Below are 20,955 nucleotides of genomic sequence, written 5' to 3' on the forward strand. Positions count from 1 at the left end.
TACAGTGACAGCCTCAGTAGCCGAGATCGGTGGTGGCCAGGGGTTGGGGTTGGCGGGGAGGTCGTGGCTACGAAGGGGTAGCAGGAGGGAGGTCTCTGTGTTGATGGAACAGCTCTGTATTATAGTTGTGGCGGTGGCTGTACAAGCCTGTGCATGTGATAAAATTCCGTAGACACAGCGCACCGCTTAAAAAAAAAGGGACATAAAACCCGGTAAATCCAAGTCAGGCCTGCAGGTCAGTGAGCAGTGTGAGCCGTGTCGGTGCCCTGGCTTTCGGAACGCGCGGCGGCTCCACAAGCTGTCCCTGGGGGAAGCATGCGTGAGAGCCCCGTGCAACCTTTACACCTTCCTGTGGATCTTAAACCATTTCAGAATGGAAAGCTTGAAAGCAAAACAAGGAACTGGAGGGGAGAGAGGGGAATAGCCGGTGCGGTACAGGCGCGGGCCTGGGTGCCGCGGGTTGCCGTCTTGCCCGGAGACTGGCAAGGGGGCAGCGCCGGCTTCGGGGCTGGGGGGCGCCGGCCATGAGCGAGGCTCCTGTAATATGGACGAGTGTCAGTCGGACACAGCAGGTGCACTGCGGGTGTTTTCCTGCTCTTTTTCTCTGAGAGTACCTGAAAATGATTAAAATGATGGCAAAGGAACTTTTTTAAAGACCCTTTACGTCCATAGCGTAGTGATCTGAACATGGAAATACAGTTGAGAAAAGGTCTAAAGAAACTTGGGGTGATAGGAAGCGGAGAGAGGACCCGTCAGTGCCCGAAGAGAACCCCGGCCACCCGCGGAGCGGGGGGGCTGTAACAGGAGGTCTGCAGAGTGGGGAGACTGCCGGCTGCTCCTGCCCCAGCCACCACTGCTGACAGTGGCGCCCTCTGCCGGGTGGGCCGGGGATTTGCACACAGAATATAGTGACTCGGAAACACCAGCCAGGGGTGGAGGGGAGTGAAACTCAGAGCTGAACATGGGAGTTCAGTAAAAATCAGCTCGGTGAGCTGGGATCCCCAACCCCCTTCCTGACTCGGAAAGCCCATCTCCTGGTGATTGCCCCTCCCCGACCCAATGACAGGGAATTAGAAACATCTCTGGAATGACCCAGTGGCCTCTGGTTACTGTCCCGTGGCCAGTCTCTGCCGCTGACCTCCATGTGAAGCCCGCTAGTCCACAGTTGCCCTGCGTTCATATCTACGCCCACAGGTTTCCAGCCTGCGTGTTGGGGCTCAGTCTTCAACATAAACTAGTTGAGGATCACCAGACAGTTGAGGAACCCCTTCAACACAAAATACAGGTGGACACCAAACAGGGAGAAGAAATAATCAGGACATAACGTGGGGAACTGGAAGGAAATACCCAAAATTACAGTTCATTCAAATGAGACAGTATGGCATCCATAAGACAAAAATGGGATGCTTTTGAAAAGGAATAGTGAAAAATCTTGACAGAGCCCAAATTAAAGTTTTAAACAGTAGGAGAGTTGGAATGTAAAGTTAAGGGTATCTGTCCGAGATACAGAACAAAAGGTGGAAAATCAGAGGAAAAACTCTTGGAGAATAACTCCAGGGTGTATAAAGTATTCACCAGAATGCCATAAAAAAATGAAGAGACAAGAAACGAAATGGGAACATTTTTCAGACCAAAGGACGTAATTTTCTGTGTAGTCAGATGGGGTATTTTGAGTGTTCGGTGAAATAGATGAAAAAGGCACCTGCGGTGAGACCAACCATTATGCATTATTCCAGAAATGAGCCCCCTAACCCCGCCCGCCCCGAAAAATCAGATAGAAAGGAAGAAGAAGCAGTGATAGCAAGCCTGGATATTAAAGACGGTGGAGCAGTCTCTTAAGAAGTCTAAGGGAAAAGTCACTGTCCATCTATAATACTCTAGCCAGCAAAATATCAATCAGATGTCAAGACAAAAATAATTTCACGTGCATGGGCACTCAAGTATACCTCATACATCAATTCGTAGGTCATTCTTGGCGGATGACCTCCGGAAAGTAGGAATAAAGGAAGAGGACAGTGTGGAGTCTAGCTAATGAGAGCTGTGACACAGGGGACCAGACGGGGACTTACAAGGGCAGCGGCGTAGCGGGGACACCCAGGCCAGACTGAGCAAGAGGCTGGAGAGTTCTTGGAGAAAGTTCTGGGGGAAATGGAATGGCAGATTAGCTGACAGCTTTGTGCGTTTGAAAAGTGATATTGACAGACCTCTGCTGGGTCCGACAGAACACGTGGGAGAACGCAAGGCAGACACACAGCAAATCGAGCACAAGCACGGGGAAGGGGAGGGGAGTGATCAAACAGAGGGCTGCACCAGGAGAGGGACTGCAGTCCTCGGTCCATTTCTTGCCGAGTAGTGGCAAATATTTACAAAGTAATAATAAAACCTGGCTGTTGACTTACCAGGAAATTGCCATGGAGGAAGGACTGGGGAGAGGAAAGTGGGGTGATGCGGAGAGCCAATCCTCATCCACTGTGGCAGAAGGCCTGTAGTTACTGCCCCATGTTGAGAAATTAAGACTACTCAAACCCGTGGCAGCGAATACAAGAGTAGCTGCACCGCTAAGAGGGCCCTCAGGAGTAAGGCTAGGCATGGGGAAAGGTGAGGCAGGGCGATTTTTCAAAATACGCTTTCATGACTGCCTGATAAAATAAGAGGGATGTTTTCTCTCTGCTACCTCGGAATAGAGAACCTCTGTGTCCCACCTGGCGTGTGTCAAGTTTCTGCCCCTTTGAATGCTGCTGAGTTTTTCATTCTCTCCATGTCCTGGTCCTCCTACCAACGTTACAGACTTTGGGGTCGGGGCTCAAGCGTCTTCTGTCTGGCATGAGTGAAGCTCACTGTTTGTAGGGGCAACAAATGATTCAGTCACTGTGTGTGTTCTGAGTGAAGCCAGACTCCCCTGGGAAGGATTTCTTGTGCGCACTTCAGATTCAGGATGTTTTAGACTTATAGTCACATTCCAAATAATTGCCTGTCTCACACTTGTCACAGCGGTCTGTCTCTAAGTGTACGAGAGACCCGACATCTGCAGAGACGCGGCGTCGTGACGCCCACGAGGGGGAAGCGTGTCTCTCCACCCCCTGCTGTGCACAGGACCGCGCACACAGTAGTCGCTCCGTCCGTGTTTAACAAATAAGCTGATTCCTGAGGGGGCAACAGTGACCTCCTAGAAAGTGTCCTAAAGCCACCAGCAACTCTCACCCCCACTGCCTCCCCCAGCAACGAGGCGCAGTAAACACAAAATCTCTTCCAAATTCCTGTCCAGCTGACAGCCACAACGGTGCCCCCGCAATTAAATTCCGATCCCTGGAATGACAGCCATGGATCCACTTAAACCCAAAGGTGGCACCGGCTTCCGGGCTCACGGCACCTGCAGGGCCCGCTTTGGGGGACAGCCCTCCTGCCGCCTGCTCCGTTCCCAGCAGGGTCTCGGCGCCCGCCGGCACCTGCGGAACCGCCAGGGGCACGGACACCTTAGGGCGCGAGCACCCTGTTCCGTCAGCTCGGAGACGCGTGCCCCGCACGACCTGCAGGTCGGCCTTCACGCCCTGTCGGCCGTGCTGCCCGGCATGCGTGGGTGTCCCCGGCTGTGGGGCGACAAAATCTGGAGATCGCTCGGTCTCCTGTTCCCGTATCTTACTAACTCGTTTGTTCTGTTCGTTTGCCAGAATGTTATGGAGCAGTTCAACCCGCGGCTGCGAAATTTAATAAACCTAGGAAAAAATTATGAAAAAGCTGTTAATGGTAAGTCTTCCTATTTTGTGAATTTATAAATATAGAGCATGTATAAAAGCCATTCAGTAAATAGTTTACTAATTATTTTTAAATGCTTGATATTGAGGTTTTAAAAATATCTTTAAATTGATAGAAATTATTTACACATAATGTAATCTACACAACTTTGCAATAATAGAATATTAGTATATTTGAAATGAGTAAATTGAATAATAAACTACTTGAGTTTTGTATTTTAATTATCAAATCATATTTTTTGACATGGCTCAGTCTTTCATATCTTTGCCATAAATGTGTTTTCTGCTTCTTCAACCGAATTATTTATGAACTAAGAACGTTGAAAATGTGTACATAAAATATTTACTTTAGTATCCTGCAGCATAGGAATTACCCTTTCTTTATATCGAAGAATTCCCTGCCTTTTGGGTGTATCGCTTTTGATAGTAACGTGAGCAGTAAAATTTCTAGCCTGAATGGAAAACATCTAAATTGAAGGCTGAACCTAGATCCTCATTTCAAAGCGAATGCTTGTTGAAAACGAAGGTGAGCGTTGGCTGCTGTCGTCTCCCTTGGAGAGCCCGCGGTATTGGCTGGTCTGCAGCGTCTTCACCTGAGGAAGCTGACAGTCACCAGATTCTAACATGGTCAAAACAGTTTCCCCTTGGTAGCAGAAATCGTCCCCCAAATATTCAGGCCCCAATTTCACCCTCGACCCTGGTTCATTAGGACCACCAAGGAACGTGAGTAGGACACTTGGTTTCCACTGGGTAGGTGTGGAGAAGGCTTCAGATGAAGTCCTGTGTCTTCTTGTATCTTATTTTGCCGTGTATAACGTGCATTTCTGCCCAAATTTTTGAGGGGAAAATAAGGATGTGCATTATACATGGGTAGTACTAATGACACATCTATATAAATGTTTTTAATTCTTTTATTTATGCCTATGCATTAAAAGGGCAACTCTAGAGAGCAATAACGGTATCTGTATGCAAAATAATACCCCGGAATGGGATCGTCAGTTTTGTTCCTAAATATACATAAATAAATAATTGAATCACAAAATTTAAAGTTTTTTGCCCTGAAAGTTTGGGCCAAAAACGTGGGTGCGCGTTATACATGGAAAAATATGGGTGTGTCTCATTTTTCTAACTTTTACCACGCCCACCCTCGGGTGCTCCCTGTCAGTTTTTTGACATAAACCGGTGGCCTTACACGGCTCCCACAGGAGCTCGCCCCGGGTGGGAGGCCGTGCGGACTGGACTGGGGATGATGAGTGCCCTATTGTTGTGGTCAGTGGAAAAGCAAACGGCTTCTTTACTTCTGGATCTCTGCTGCCTGCCAGACATTTCCCGTGTCAGGAAATGCGGCGGTCCTGGGGTTTGTCACCCTGCAGCAGCACCCGTGACTTGGGTGACTCCTGCGGGTGCCCCCCCCCCTTCAAAGGGCAGGAGTGCCTTGACGGGTGCTTAGTCACGGGGCTGCAGAGTCCTCGCTGCAGGCGCCCCGGTGAAGGCAATCACCGGGACGGCAATGATTGTTTTCTCTCCAGCATGTGCGGCCTTCCTGAGGCCGAGCTCTACAGGGCAGCTCAGCGAGCAGCCTGCAGCTCGGTCCCTGCTAAAAAGGCTTCTCCCCCAAAGGGCTCTTATCGCTTTAACACTTTCCGGGGACTGTTCTGCACTTCGTAAGGTATTTCCAGAATGTCTGCAGACCATCTGGGTTTTGTTGGAACCACTGAGAAACTTGGATAAATTGTAAAGCCCTTGGTAGGAATTTTCAGTACAGCCGAGGGTACCAGATCAGGCAGATTACGTTGTAAGCAACGTTGACGTGTGCAGCCCACAAAGGGCATGGGACGGGCAGTCCCCCGGAGTCTGAGCGGCGGAGGCGGGGCGGTGAGCTAGCTGACACACGTTAGATTTTAGCAGGCAGATGGCTGCTCGACAGTGCTGCAGGCAGAAAACACAGCATCCAAGCCGAGACCTGGGGTCCACACCGGCATGGGTGAGCACCTGTCGGGGAGTGCTGAAACACGTGGTGGGGTGGAGTCGGGTTGTTAATGCACTCCAGTGCAGCCTCAGTTGTCTGGTGCCACGTAATACACTGCCCCTCAACTCGGTGGCATGAGACAACGGTAGTTTATTATCAAGGCAGTGCAGTTCGCTGGACCCCTCGGCCTCACGCCTGCAGCCGCAGTCCCCCGTGACCTAGACTGGGCTGGGGGCTGAGGGCTGCTGGGCACATGCCCTCCTGCAGGTGTAACAACCTGTTCTAAGAGTGCAAGCCTTTGCAGGAATTACACCTGGTGATTCTCCATTGGCCAAAGCAAGCCACATGACCAAGCCACTGTCCGTGTGTAGAGGACTGACTACTCGGGATGGCAGTGCTGGGAGGTGTGATTCATCGAAGGCCATTATGTAAAAATCCGTCATGAACTCTGGAGTGGGGGCTTACTCTCTGAGCCATGGCAGGCCCTTAAAGGTTTTTTTAGCAAAACTATAATGTAATGAAATCATATTTTAGGGAAAAATTATCTGGTAGAAGTACGTAGATTAGATTGATGAAGTAGCTGGTCAGCCACTAAAATAACACTAATAGGAGAGTGATGTCAGCTTTGTGGCAGAGCGAGAAGATTCCATTGTTTCTCCCCTTAAATTTACAAGTCACTCAACTGTCACTCAGCACAGGATCCCCTGTTCACACGGACGGACCGGAAAGACCCGTGCACTGGGGCATCTGAAGGCAGGCTTGTGGGTGGGCAGGGACGCAGCCGGGCACCCGCCACCGCTCCAGCTAGCATCATGAGGGGGCATGGAGCTGCAGTTCGATCCCCTGCTGCTGGGATGGAGCAGTGTTGCTCCCCGACAAGGCATCTGCCTTCCCCTCCCCTCTCGCAGCAGAAGCAGCAGAGGTGGCTGGGAACTGTAAACAACCCAGGGAAGGGTGGGGCAAAACTGCTAGATAGCAGACTGACCTCCAGTCCCCACACACCCTGGCACAGCCCAGGAAAACCACAAACAGCAGAAAGAGGAGGGACTCCAGGAGTTCGCAAAACCACTGTCCTCCCACAGCGGTGGTGCCCCATAACCAAGGTGAGCTGATCGCGGAGAGGACGCCTGAGGTCCCAGCAGTAGGAACAGTGCGAGCGAGAGAAAACAAAAGCTTGCAGTACAGCACCATCTACTGGAAAACAAAAGAAAGCGCCGTCTCTATCAGCCCAGTGCATTGTTGAGAGCAGAACCGTATCTAAACAGGAGAGCTCCACCTCAAGGGCCCAGGCGAAGAAACAGTCCACCAAACAGCATGGCCGAGGTGACTGGGGAGCACAGAAAGAAAATGAAAAGTCTCCAGAAACCAGATCAAAGTCACGGAAGACAGTGAATAAAATAACAGAGAATTCGAAATTGCAGTTATAAGAAACTCAGGGGTATACGAGAAAACTCAGAAAGGTAGTTTACTGAACGAGGAACAGAATTAATGAACGAAAGGAGCACTTTACCAAAGAGGTTGAAGCAATAAAAAAAAATAAATAAAAAAAAAACTTAAGCCAAAACTCTGGAGCTGGAGAACTTAATGAAGGAAACGAGGAATGCATCAGCATGTTGGAAACAGAGCGGACCAGGTGGAAGAGAGAATTGGCTAACTCCAAGACAGAAACCTAAAGAGGACCCTGGAGGACCCACTGAGAGTGTAAGAAGATGAAAGGAAGAACCCCTCGAGAACTCGCTGACTACACTAGCAAGGGCAACCCAAGGTCATAGGTGCGTGCGAAGGAGAAGCAGGAAGAAGGGGACAGAGAGGCTGCTCAGAGGAACGGCTGACGAGAACCTCTGCGGCCTGCAGAGAGAGCCGGGCTTCAGAATGGAGGGAGCTGATAGGATGTGACTGTATCAGCACGGAAGGACTTTGGCCAAGACACCAGTCACTCAGACTGTTCAAAACCAATGACAGAGAGGGAGTTCTCAAGGCAGTAGGGGGCGGGGGGGGGGGTCTAACACACAAAGTAAACCTCAGCAGGTTATGATCAGATTTCTCAGTAGAAGCATTGCAAGGCAGGAGAGAGTAGAAGGAAATATTCAAAATATCAAAAGAGGAACCATCAGCCGAGGATAATATATCCAGCAAAGCTATCCTGTAACTATGAAGGAGAAATAAAGTTTTTCTCAGATGAACAAAGCTGAGAGAATTTGCCACCACAGACATTTCATTACAATAAACATCGAAAGGAACTCTTCTACTGGGAGAAAGCAAAAAGAAGTATGCAAAACTTTGAGTTAGATGATTAACAGACAGAAGCAGAAAACTGGAAATCTACTTCAGGATGAGTTATTAAACAATTATGACAGAAAGGTTAAAGGGGAAAGGGGACATTAAAATAAGTATGAAATTTGGGTAATGAGTATGATTTGGCAACATAAAAAAGGGGGAAATGTGTGACAAAATCATAAAAGGGGAGGAGGAAAAGGACTGAACGGGTACAGGTGAATGAAGACAAGAGGCAATTAAAAGGAAGTACTGTTGTATGTGTGAGATATTTTACAGCCACAAGACAGCAATCCAGGGCGGAGCCATGGAACATAAAATAGGATAAAGGGAAAAAACACAGGAAACCACCAACTTAAACAGCAGACAGAATCACAGGGGAAAAGCATCAGCGGAGCTACAGAGCAACCAGACGTCAAAAGATTAAGTGGATGCAGTAAGTCCCGATGTATCCGTAATCACCCTGTATGTAAATGGACTGAACTCACCCATGGAAAGGCACAGAGGAGTGGGATGGGTTAAAAACCAAGACCCAGTCGTATGTTGCCTGCGGGAGACCCAGCAGCTCCCGAGCGAAGCGCCGGCTCAGAGTGGGTGGGGGGAAGATGATACCTCACGCAAATGATCTATCTCACTGAGGAAAAAAGAAGAAAAGACTCAAAATAGGAGATGAAACAGAAGTTACAACAGACATCACAGAAACACTGTGGATTATACAAGAATGCTGTGAAAGGCCACATGCCACCAAATTCAGTAACCCAGAAGAAATGGACAAAGTCTTAGAAATATATAACCTTCCTAGACCGCACTGTGAAGAACCGGAAACCCCAAGTAGACCAATCCCTGGTAAGGAAATTGAAACAGTGATCAAAACCCTCCTAAAAAATGGAAGTCCCGCACCAGATGTCTTCCCTGGCGAATCCTGCCACAGAGAACGTTTGGCCCCGCCCCTTCTCAAGCTTCCCCACGAGTGGGGGCGGGAGCACTCCCTCCCTCATCACACAAGGACGACGCTCCCCAGACGCAAACCAGGCAAGGACAGCCCCAGAGAAGAAAAGTGCAGGGCAGTGCCTCTGATGAGCATAGATGCCGAAAACCCTAAAGAAAATACTAACAAATGTAACACAACAATACGTTAAACAGGTAATACGTTATAATCAAGAGGGGTTCGTTACAGGGATGCAGGGGTGGCTCGACATCCGCAAATCAACGTGTATAAAAATTAACAAAAGATAAAAATCTTATCGTATCAGTAGATGCAGAAAAAAGCATTTGATAAGATACAACATCCATTTATGACTAAAATTATAAAATGGGTATAGAATAGGGGTGTCAAGCTCATTTTCATGGGGGGGACCACATCAGCCTCGCAGTTGCCTTCAGAGGGCCGAACGTAACGTTAGGACCGTGTGCATGTAACTACTCCTTAACAGTTGAGTGAGAGCTCGGCACGCTGGGTAGAAACACGGCACCGGTCCGGAAAAAGCAAGGCGGAGGGCCGGATTCGGCCTCGGGCCTTGTGCTCGCCACCTGTCGTGTGGAAGGAAAGCACCTCAACACGGCAAAGGCCATAGACGACAAACCCGCACTAATGCCTCACTCAGCGGTGAAAAACCGAAAGCTTTTTCTCTGAGATCGGAAACGAGGCAGGGACGCCTGCTCTTGCCGTTGTTACTCAGCATAGTGACGGAAGGTCTAGCCGGAGCAGTCAGGCATCCAAGTTGGGCGCAAAGAAGTAAAACTATTTTCAGATGACGTGATTCTATGTGTAGAACTCTGAGGACTCTACCCAAAGACCGCTAGAAATGATAAGTACAATCAAGTTGCAGGATCAAAATCAATACACAAAAATCTATCAGAAAAGGAGATAAGGAAAACAGTCCCACTTATACTTGCAACAAACAGGACAAAATGCCTAGGAATAAACAGAGAAGGTGAAAGACCTGTACTGAAAACTACAATACTCTTGTACATTGTTCAAAGGAATTGAAGAGGACACAAAGAAATGGAAGGATGTTCCGTTTTTATGGATTGGAAGAATTAACATTGTGGAAAGTGGCCGTATTGCCTGAACCAATATAGCATAAATAGCATTTTTCACAAATAAAACAAAAAAAATACTCAAATTTGTTAGAAACCACAAAAAAAAACCCCGAATAGCCAAAGCAATCCTGAGAAAAATGAACAAAGCTGGAGGTATCGCACTTTCTGCCTCAAACTATACTACAAAGCTACAATAATCAAAACACTGGTTTTGGAAGAAAAACACACAGACCAATGGAACAGAATTGGGAGTTCAGAAATAAACCCACACATATGTGGGCAAAGAATTCTCAACAGTCAGGGAAAAGGAAAGTCTCTTCAATAAATGGTGTTGAGAAAACTGGAAAGCCTCATGCAGAAGAATGAAAGTATGCTGTTATCTGACACTATACAAAAAAATTGTAACTAAAAATGGATTAAAGACTCGAATATAGGACCCACGACATAAAATAACAAAAGAAAACATAGGCACTAAACTTGGTTTGGGGAGGGGGTGAACTTGACTCCAAAGACAAGGGAAGTAAAAGAAAAATAAAATGGGACCACAGCAAACTAAAAAGCTTCTGCAGAGCAAAAGAAACGATCAATAAAACTAAAAGGCAGGCAGCCAACTGGGAGAAGATATTTTCAAACAATATCTAAAATATTGGGTTGGCCACAAAGTCTGTTTAGTTTTGTCTATAATGTAAAAGACACATTTTTCATTTTTGCCAATAACTTTATTGATTTGGACATTTTGAGTATGTCGACTATCTCCCACGTGGTATAATGATTGTTCTCAATTAGTGTCTCCATGTGCTTGCTCTCAACTTCGACTGGTCTACCCAACCGTGAAGCATCATCTTGCGAGAAGTCTCCAGCGTGAAACTTTGCAGACCACCTTTAATACGTTTGATCAGTCACAGCACCTCCTCCACACACTGCACAAATTCTATTTTTGTGTTTCAGTTACATTTTTACCTTTCTTGAAATAATAAAGCATGCAGTCTAACAAAATTGTTTTGAATGAAGTTAAAGACAACTAAGTGCTACTAGAGCCATCTTATAGGGAAAAAACCAAATGAACTTTTTGGCCAACCCAATATATAAAGAACTCCCACAACTCAACAACAACAACAAAAAACAAACAATCTGATTAAAAAGTGGGCAGTGGGCCTGAATAAACACTTCTTTAAGGAAGACACACAGATATGGGAAGACACACAGCAGGTATGGGAAGAGATGTTCCATGTCACTAGTTACAAAGGAAATACAAATCAAAGCACAGTGAAATAGCACCTCATGCCTTTCAGAATAGCAACTACCGGTAGATAAGACAAGAGACAAGTGTTGGAGAGGGCACGGAGAAGAGGGAGCCTGCGAGTGCTGCCAGTGGGAGTGTATATGGGTGAGCTACTAGGAAAGTAGTATGGAGGTTCCTCAGAATATTAAGAATAGAGCCACTGCCCTGCCCTGACTGGTGTGGCTCGGTTGGTTGGGTGTTGTTCCGCAAACCAAAAGGTCTCCGGTTCAATTCCCAGCCGGCACATGCCTGGGATGCGGGTTCGGCCCCAGGCTTGGGGTGCATGCAAGAGGCAACTGATCAGTGTTTCTCTCTTGCATCGATGTTTCTCTTTCTTTCTCTCTCTTCCTTCCCCTGTCTCTAGAGGCAATGAAAGAAAAGCTAAAAGAAAAAAAGACAGAGCTACCATAGAACCCAGCACTCCCTCTTCTGGGTATTTACCACCACCCCCAAAATTGAAAACACTTCTTTGTAAAAATATGTGTGTCCCTGTGTTTATTGTAGCATTATTCATAATAGCCAAGGCCCAGAAGGAGCCAAAGTATCTTTTGAAGGCGATGGAATAAAGGTGTGGTGTGCACACACACACACACACACACACACTCAGTGGAATACTATCCAGCCATAGAAAGTGTGAAATACTGCCTTTCGCAGTAGCACAGATGGATTTTGAGAGTATTACACTAAGTGAAATAAGTCCTATGGACGAGGACAGGAACCATACGATTTCGTTCATGTGGGATGTAAACCAAAAAGCAGCAAACGAACGAACTCACAGACGCAGACAGCGGAGCGGGGGTTACCAGAGGGGACGAGGGGCGGGGGAACAGAGAGGGCGAAGGAGCCCAAGTACAAGGCGACAGGAGGAGGCGAGACTTTGGGTGGCGAGCGCACGGTGTAGAGTACACAGGTGTCGTGTGAAGTTACCTGCAGGTTACACAGTGTTGTTACCCAGTGTTACCCTCCCCCGAATTTAAATAAGTAAAATAGAACTAATGTGCTCCATTCCTTAAAACAATAAATGGTGGGAAATCTCTTAATGTATCACAGAGGGGGCCAAAATTATGAAAGTATTTATTCTGGATAAATTATATAATTTTTACAGCTAATTCAACTTTATTGTAAAAGCAAGGCTATTTTACTAGATTAGGAAAGTTAAACAGTTTTAAACATAAATCAGCAGGTAATGAAAAATTTCACTTGGGTGTGTGAGTTCAAACCGAAAGTGTTGTTTAACTATTGTGCGATCCCGTTCACCATTCTCCCACGCGTGTGCTTTCGGTCCGTCAGCACCCTGCGGCTGCAGACCTTCACGCTGAAACGTCGCACACGTGAACCCGACCTTTCCCTGCCTGTGAGCTCCTTTGTGGGCGCAGCCGTCTCCTTCTCGGTCCTGAGCCCGGAGGGCCAACAACCACCATAACTTGGGGCTGAGGGAGTGAAGTGCGTCCCTCACCTGGAGCTGTGTGCACGCCCTCTGGCTGGCCGATGACCTTGGGAACTGCCCAGAATACCCTTCCCGCCCTTCACGAAACAGGGCGGCACCCTCACTGAGCCGAGCCGTGTCGTGATGTTGTCGGCCAGAACAACCCGAGGAACGACTTGGGATAACTGCATAAGTGCAACTTCCTGTTGTCCTTTTTTAGGGTTCCACTTTGAGGTTATCCTCAGCCCGTCGAAGGAACTGTGTAGTAGCACGTTCCATTTCCTGAGCTTGCGTGTGTGTATGGGACAAGCCGTAGCTTCTGTGTTAGGAGCACATCCATTCCGGACCTGGCATCGGGCCCGGCAGGGCGTTCTCTGGACTCCCGGGCTGGTGGAGGAAGGGGTCCCCGCAGTGCTCCCCAGGGCTGGGGGCCTCTTGCAGGCGAAGCTGTGGAGCACCGGCCCTGCCTCCTGAAAGCCATCCTGTCGCAGCCTGAGTGTCCCTGCCGCCAAAGGGACTGAGGGGCGCTGGAAAGGAGCCTGTGTGTTGCCTCCCCTACCCCCCGCCCCCCGTCCGTGCCCAAGTGATGACTTTGTGTTTCACCTCCCCTGTCTAGCGATGGTGCTGGCGGGCAAAGCCTACTACGACGGAGTGGCCAAAATCGGCGAGATCGCCACCGGGTCCCCCGTGTCGACAGAGCTGGGTGAGCTGCCCCGCGCCGTGTGTAACCCACCCTGCGCTGCGATTCCAGGGCCTTCCATCCCGTGAGGGTGAGGGCTGACGAGAGCACGTGGAGCGGCCCGGACCCGGCTGGAGCGGAGAGCCAGCCTAGGGCGCCAGTGCGGTCACTTCTGGGGGTGGAGCTCACCGCGGGTTGTGGGGAGCCGAGGCTTCCTTAGAGGAGGGCGGGCCGAGGTGGGGCCCAGTCCCCCTGCCCCCTGGGACTTGGGCTTGTGCCTCTGAGTCTCGGGCTACCCTTCCCCGAGAAGCACGGAGCCCGGGGAGCCGTGACCTACTTTCTGAGCTGCAGGGGCCGGGCCGGGCCTCCGGCTCTGTGGCAGCGTTCCCTGTGACTCACCTGCAGAGAGAGAGAGAGAGAGAGAGAGAGAGAGAGAGAGAGAGAGAGAGAGAGAGAGAGAGAGAGAGAGAGAGAGAGAGAGAGAGAGAGAGTGTGTCAGAGCCCCTCGCGCTCTGCTCGTGGCCGCTCTGGGCTGGAACTTTTCCGGTCCTGCTGGTATGAATCGGCCTCCTGTGCGCGCTCCGCGGGCAGCCACGCCCTGGGCTGTGCCAGCTCCTGGGGGAGGGAGCGCGGTTTCCGTTCGCAGCGCCAGGCCTCCCTGTGCCATCTCCCAGGCGAGGCGAGGCGGGGGAGGTGCGTTTGTTCCGACAGCCCCACACACACACACACACGTTTTCTTTTACGAAGGGCAAAATGCCTGGCTTTAGAGTGTGTGTTCAAACTTGGAAGGTTCAGAGAACCAGAGGAAAAGATGAGTGAAGTGTGTGCCTGACTGAAGCAGCACGGGTGTGTCTCCCATTAAAGGTGGAGAGGGAAGTGGAGGACGGGCGTAGGGGCGGACACTTAAGCTCAGTGATTCACACAGCGTCCGGGGTCCAGAGGGGCCCAGCATTGCTCGGGAGGCTCTGACCTCCTGGCCCCTGACAGTGGGGGACACGGGTGAGTGTGCTGGCTGTGCCGCGGAGCTGGGTGCGCTCAAACGTTTCCTGGCACATTTTATCCCTGGAGTGCTTATAGTCGTCAAACCTGTGGACAGAGCTAAGCCCGAAGTGGGGCTGGGTGAGTAACCGCCGGTACTCCCGCACTTAACGGGATCAGTTCATGCAGAGAAGTTCCGGCCCCTTCCTGACTCGTGCTCGCCGGCGCCGTGGCTCCTGCGTGTTCTGGTGAGGCCGGAACTGGGCGTTGGAGGGGTGATGGAGGCGAGCATAGGGCTCCAGCATACAGGACGGAATGAGAAGGAAACGCCCTGTTCGTGTCAGGCGTGGGGGGGGAGGCGTGACCTTCACACTAAACCTTACGGTGCTCTGACTCACCGGCACTGGGTTTGCCACTCCTGTTCCGTGGTTCTGGGCTCTATTTAAGTGAGACTTCTGTTCGACACCTTGTTTTATTCACTGGTGAGTCCTTGATGTTGAGTCAAGTGTTTCCACAGCAACCGCGTTGTTATGGACACAGGCTTAAAACTTCCGCTGCAGGAAGGAGAGTGTGTTGCAGTGGTGAGGTTCTGTGGCCTGTATTTGATTCCAAGAGGCTGGCAGTAACTCCTGCTGTGTTTTATTTGGGTTTCAGGTTGTCCTGCTTACAGTCATTATCTCATACAGTTACTAATTTTCTGCCCTTTGTATCAACTGCATGATACAGTTCTGTCCTAGTAAGAGCCACTCTCAGAGGCCTAATATTAACTTTTTTTTTTTTTGCTTAGTTTTTCTATTCTTGTTTCAAAGTTTAGACTAAAATACTACTGTATATCCATTTAAATTCTCCGTGTCGAAGTACAGTGGACAATTGATAGAAAAGAGAGAAAGACCTAAAGCAGACTATATTTTTCTCATTTTCAAGAAGATTTTATTGAGTTACTGACTCTTGTTGTTGGTGTTCATAGCTTTATTATGAACACGTTATCAATTACATTTGATAAAAACTGAAGGGATGTTATGTATGTGAAGATCATGAATCATATCAAAATTGTCATCCCTTGAGCATACCGTCTCTGGAAAACCTTCCTTTTCCCTGACCCACACAAGCTCCTACAGTTTAAAGTTTTTCCACTTAAAAGTACTGTTCTAGAAGAAAGGGATGCTGAAGGATCCCTATCATTTCTAAAACTTTGATTGTAAAAGTAGTTGTTTTAATGTAATTAAAATAATTTTAATGTCGCTATAGAACACATAACACTTTTCATACAGACTTTTATATGGAACTTACGTTGCATTCTGATAGTTTTGTACTCTGGGAGAGAAGGGAAGAAAACACACTCTGAGTAAAATATTTCCTGAAGTCCTAGACGTTTATAGAGAGGGTCCACCTGGAAAACTTGGCCCAACACGTTGCACATGGCGAGGGTTGATCAAGGCGGCAAAGCTGAGCTTTTGTCTCTGCTCCCTTGGCGGAGAAGGCTGGTTCGCCTTTTCCTCTGGTTGTGTCTGTCCTGGATCAGCCTCTCGAGGAAGGCAGAGCCGCGGCTGTGGCAGCTGCACCGTGGATTTTCCAGCCGTGGGTGCTTCCCTCCAGGCGCCCAGCTCTCAGCACCAGCTCACCAGTGGCGAGTGGATAATTTAAGATTTTTCTGCCCAGAAGTAACGAAATGCCCAACTAACAGTGATTTAGTCAATAAAATTGTTTTCATTATCCCATATAAAAAGGCTGTTGTTGCCCTGTCTGGTATGGCTCAGTGGATTGAGCATGGGCTGCTAACCAAAGGGTCGCTGGTTCAATTCCCTGTCAGGGCACATGCCTGGTTTGCAGGCCAGGTCCCCAGTAGGGGGCACGTGAGATGCAACCACACATTAATGTTTCTCTCCCTCTTTTTCTCCCTCCCTCCCCGCTCTCTAAAAATAAGTAAAACCTTTAAAAAGTACGTCTTTTTTTTTAAAAAAGGCTGTTGTCAATTAACAGCTTTCTTGAGATAACATAACAGTTCGCCCACGTGAGGTGTACAGTTCAGTGATTTTTATTATATTCACAAGATTTTTAAATCATCACCAAAATCAACTTCAGCATATGTTCACCATCCCCAAAAGAAACCCTGTTTTGTGTCTCTCGATCTGGGTATGCTGGGCGTGTCGTACAAATGGAATCATACAGTGTGTGACCTTTTGTGACTGGTCCCTTTCACTCCGTCTGGTGGTTGCCAGGTTCCCTCCTGCGGTGACGTGCGTCAGTCCCTTCTCCTGACGGAGGGACCGTGCTCCGCCGTACGGGCGCACCGCGTTTGGTCCGTCCGTCTGTCGGCTGGAGGACATTTGGGCTGTTTCCCCTTTCTCGCTATTGAGCGTAATGCTGCTGTCATCGTTTGTGTGCAGATTTTTGCCAGTACATACGCTTTTTTTCTCTTGGTTATATACTTAGGAGCGGAATTGCTGGCTCACGCGGTAACTAAATTTAACCTTTTGAGGAACTGCCAGGCTTTCTAAGTGAGTGCACCCTTGTGCACGCCTGTGACAGAGGGCGGGGGCCCCAGTTGCTCTGCATCCTTGTCGTCGCCTGCTGTCGCCTGCTTTTTCCGTGGCGGCCTCCCAGTGAGCGGGAAGTACTGTCTCGTTTGGATTCCGGTGTACATTTCCCCAGGAACTGCTGACCTTGAGCCCTTTCCTCGTCCTTCCTGGCCATGGCACGTCCCCTTTGGAGAAATGTCTGTTCAGGCCCTTGGCCCAGTTTTTACTGGGTTGTCCTTTTATTATTGAATTTGCAAGTTCACTTTCAGTAAGCTTTTGTTTTTATGTGTTGATTCCTTTTATCATTTATGCAGTATAGTTCCATTGTTTGAAGTTCTTGAAGGTCTAATTCTGCTAATGCTATCTGTTATTGTACCTCTCGATGCTCACTCATGAAGAACTCTTCCTGTAAGGCTGGGGTGTCAGAGTCATTGTCACCGGGAGCCACATCAGCCTCACAGTGGCCTTCAAAGAGCCGAATGTAATTTTTAGGACTGTATGAATGTAGCTACTCCTTAACAGTTCAGCGAGAGCTCAGCGCTGCAGCCGGGTCGAAACAAGGTGCCGGGTCGAAACAAGGTGCCGGGCCGGATAAAACCAGGTGGAGGGCCGGACTGGGCCCGCGGGCCCTGTGTTCGCCACCTGTGCTGCAAGGCTTTCGCTGTCACCGTGCTGGTCTTGCCCATGTCGGGTCACCTAGGGAGGTGTGCAAGTTCTGCCATTGGAAGTTGCCAAGAAATGAAGAGGAGAAATACCACGCAATGGGGGGCTTCTTTGACTTAAATAGTATAGTTTTTCTTCTTAGAAAATAAAAAATAATTGATGTAATATGACCTGCCATTTGATAAAATGCTCGTAAATTATTTAGAATTTGCCTGCAGCCCCACATGGAAGTCTTTACCGCGTGTGCGCGGCACGGCCCAGGGAGCCGGGCCCTTCGGGACAGGGAGCTGCACCGTGTGCACAGCTTCCAAGTCTGTCCCCAAATCAAACAGCGTTTATTTTTGAAAACTTAGAAAATACTTAGAAAAACTTAAAGGTGGAAAGGAAAAACACATGGTCAGAGGGAAATGTTTTGGCAAAATATATTTAAAAGAAACTCTGAACCTGTTTTAATATCTTTAAAGCATAGAAAAATAAAGCTTGTTCTCATTTATTTCTCAAGGAATAGAGACTTTCTGTGGGGAGGTTACAAATTTGCCTCGAAGCCTTTGCAGCTCGCCATTACATAAATTTAGACTGTGTTATTTGGTTCCTGTTTAGCCAGCTGTTACATTATTTCAGATCAGTTATTAAATTGTTTGGGCCTGGTTTTTTCATTGGGCCCAAAACAGATTTTTATCCCCTCACCATCAGGGAACATAGAAAAGCATAGGGTTTTTTTATTATTGATAGAATGTTTATAGGTCATGCAATCTTTATAAAATATTTATTATAGCCTTGGCTGGTGTGGCTCCGTGGGTTGACTGTGAACCAAAGGGTCACCAGTTCGATTCCCAGTCAGGGCACATGCAAACTTCAGATGTAGTAGTTTTTAAGCTCGAATGGAAATGCCTACAGTTAATGAGCGATACCATATGGAGTAACTAGTTGTCAGCTTCCTTCGTTATCGCTACCACCCCTGCCGCCATTTTCCTTAGTATCGAAGTGCTTGCATTTTAGCCTCCACCTGCTGATCAATGAAAAAGGAAGATGAATAATTAATGTGAACTTAGCCGACTTGACATAACAGCTTGTCGACCATTTTTAATCCTTTAATGCTGTATTTTGCATTCAGGTGTAGATACAACAGTCACTTGTCATCTGTATAAGGATGTAAAATTGATCAGTTATTTCTGTGTGATATATAATTGATAAACGTGAATAAATTGAGATTGTCCTTCTAGCTGAAATAAGAAGAGCACAGTAAAATCCTACTTGGGAAGCAAGCGTTCGTGCCCGCAAACCCTGGGCCTCACTGAGCTTGACAGTGCCGGCGTACGGCAGGCAGGCTGAAGCGGCCTACTCGCTGGTCAGCAAGGAAACGGTGATAAAACCTGTCTGCTCTCTGAGTCCGTCTATCGCCCTTAATGGCAGAATTATCCCCTAAGCCCAACCCTCCCTGTTCCCTGACACGGTGCTTCGTTACAATTTCCAGCGACACCCCGACTCGGTAGTCGCCTGGGGGCTGAAACACTGGGTCTCTGGCACTCCCGGCTCGCGTTAGCGCTCCAGCTCCCCGAAAGGCCTGGAGTTTAAGATGCCCAGAGTGTTTTATGGGGACGCGTTTCCTACGTAGGAATCAAGAACTGATTCCTATGTCATACAGGATTTATCGGTTTCCACTATTCTGCCGCCCTCACACCTTAAGTGTCACCCCCTTTCTTAACGCACACACACACAGTCTCTGTCTCTAGGTCCCCCCCCCCCCCCCCCCCCCCCCGGTGTCACTCTTCCTCTGTTGCCAAGCTTCCCGCATAAGTGGTCCGTGCCGGCTCTCTCCTTTCTGCATCCTCCCTCCCCCCCGCACTTTCCCCCAGAAACCGGGAAGCGGCAGGACTCGAACGGTGGGCGTCTTGTGTGTGTGTGTGTGTGGCTCGTGGCCCGTGTCCTCGTTAGGGCATCGGTCCTCCCAACTCGGGCTGCCGGTGTCCAGCCCTGAGCCGGCATGGTCCGGTGTTGTCGCTTCTCGTGTGGCCAAACGAAAATTTTGGAAACAAAAATGTCCCATTTAAAAAAAAAATTATCTCGTTTGCGGCTTGGGACCCTCTGAGGCCAGAGCTCCGTGTTGTTAGACCTGGGTTGACTGAGAGCTGCCGGGAACTGGCTCCCAAAGACCCCACGGACAGGAGCAGCGCCACGTGGGCCCCAGTCAAGCCTGGGGGCGGGGCCTCGCCCTGCAGGGGCACCGGGGCCCATGGGCGGACCCTGGTGCCCACACGCCCAGCACCACCTCACAGAAGCCTCTGCCCCTCCGAAAATAGCTGTTTCGGTGGAGGAGAGAGAGGATGGCAAGTGACAACTGGGCATTCACCTTCAGCTTAAGTAACTTCTCCTGTAGGAATTCCTGTAATATATTATTATAGAAATAAAATCCAGCACTACACATGCCACTTTGGGTGGGTCAGGCCTCTGCCGGAGTTTTCTTGTCCTGCTGTCACTGTACTGCATTCCCCCTGCAGCTACCCTTTCGTCCACTTGTCGGACACACTCCCTCATTGACCGGACGTCTGAGGCCCGTCGTGTGCCAGTCGGGCGCGGGCGCACGTGCTAGCTGGAGCTCAGACCAGGTTCTTGTCCACGCGGAACCTGCAGCAACAGGCAGACGCCGCGTGTGTTCTCCCCCAAGCGGTGCGCCGGGCCCTAATTACTGCTGGTTTCAGGTGGCTGCTGCGATGTTTGGCTTGTGTTGTTAATTAACTAGACTCATTAATTAATAGACTTTATTTTTTTTATTGAACCGTGTCAGGTTTATAGAAAATGGAGCAGCTCTTCTCAGAGTCCCCACACGCTCCTCTCTCCCCACTCAGCTTCCCGTTGTTTAACATGTTGCACTGGTGTGGGGCACTCGTGACAAATGAAGGACCAGTGTGGATACATTATTGTCAACTGAAACCCAGAGTTTGCATCAGGATTTACTCTGTGTTCTGAGTTTTGACAGGTGTTTAATGACACATCCCTGCCATTGTAATCCACTTCCCACCCCCCACCCTTGGCCACCCCTGATCTTTCCGCTGTCCCTAGTTTTTCCTTTTCCAGAACGTCTTCGGTTGGGATTGTGTCGTATGTCACGTAGCCTTTCCAGGCTGGCTTCTGTCACTGAGCAAGGCGCACCTAAGCTTCTTCCAGGTCTTTTGTGGCTCCCTAGTGCGTTTCTCTTTTCATCCCTGAGTAACACTCAGGTGTACGGAGTTACACCACGGTTTTGTTGGCCCTTCGTCTTGGTTGCCTCCCGTTTTTGGCAGTATGGATAAAGCTGTAATAATAGTCACACACGGGTTTTCTGTGCACGTACGGTTTCCAGTGCTTCAGGTGGTGGTACGACTGCGTCCTC

The 20,955-nt window shown here is 49.0% G+C and overlaps 1 protein-coding gene across 1 annotated transcript in view; it reads left to right on the forward strand.

Annotated features, from left to right (window-relative positions):
• The window catches only part of BAIAP2L1 (BAR/IMD domain containing adaptor protein 2 like 1), a 53,406-nt gene that overhangs the window by 12,487 nt on the left and 19,964 nt on the right, over window positions 1-20,955 (forward strand). The window contains 2 exon segments of the mRNA XM_028528377.2: window positions 3,669-3,744; window positions 13,363-13,449. Of these exon segments, the coding sequence (XP_028384178.1) occupies window positions 3,669-3,744; window positions 13,363-13,449 (163 nt within the window).

The sequence above is a fragment of the Phyllostomus discolor genome, chromosome 13 (genome assembly GCF_004126475.2).
Source record: "Phyllostomus discolor isolate MPI-MPIP mPhyDis1 chromosome 13, mPhyDis1.pri.v3, whole genome shotgun sequence".
Lineage (NCBI taxonomy): Eukaryota > Metazoa > Chordata > Mammalia > Chiroptera > Phyllostomidae > Phyllostomus > Phyllostomus discolor.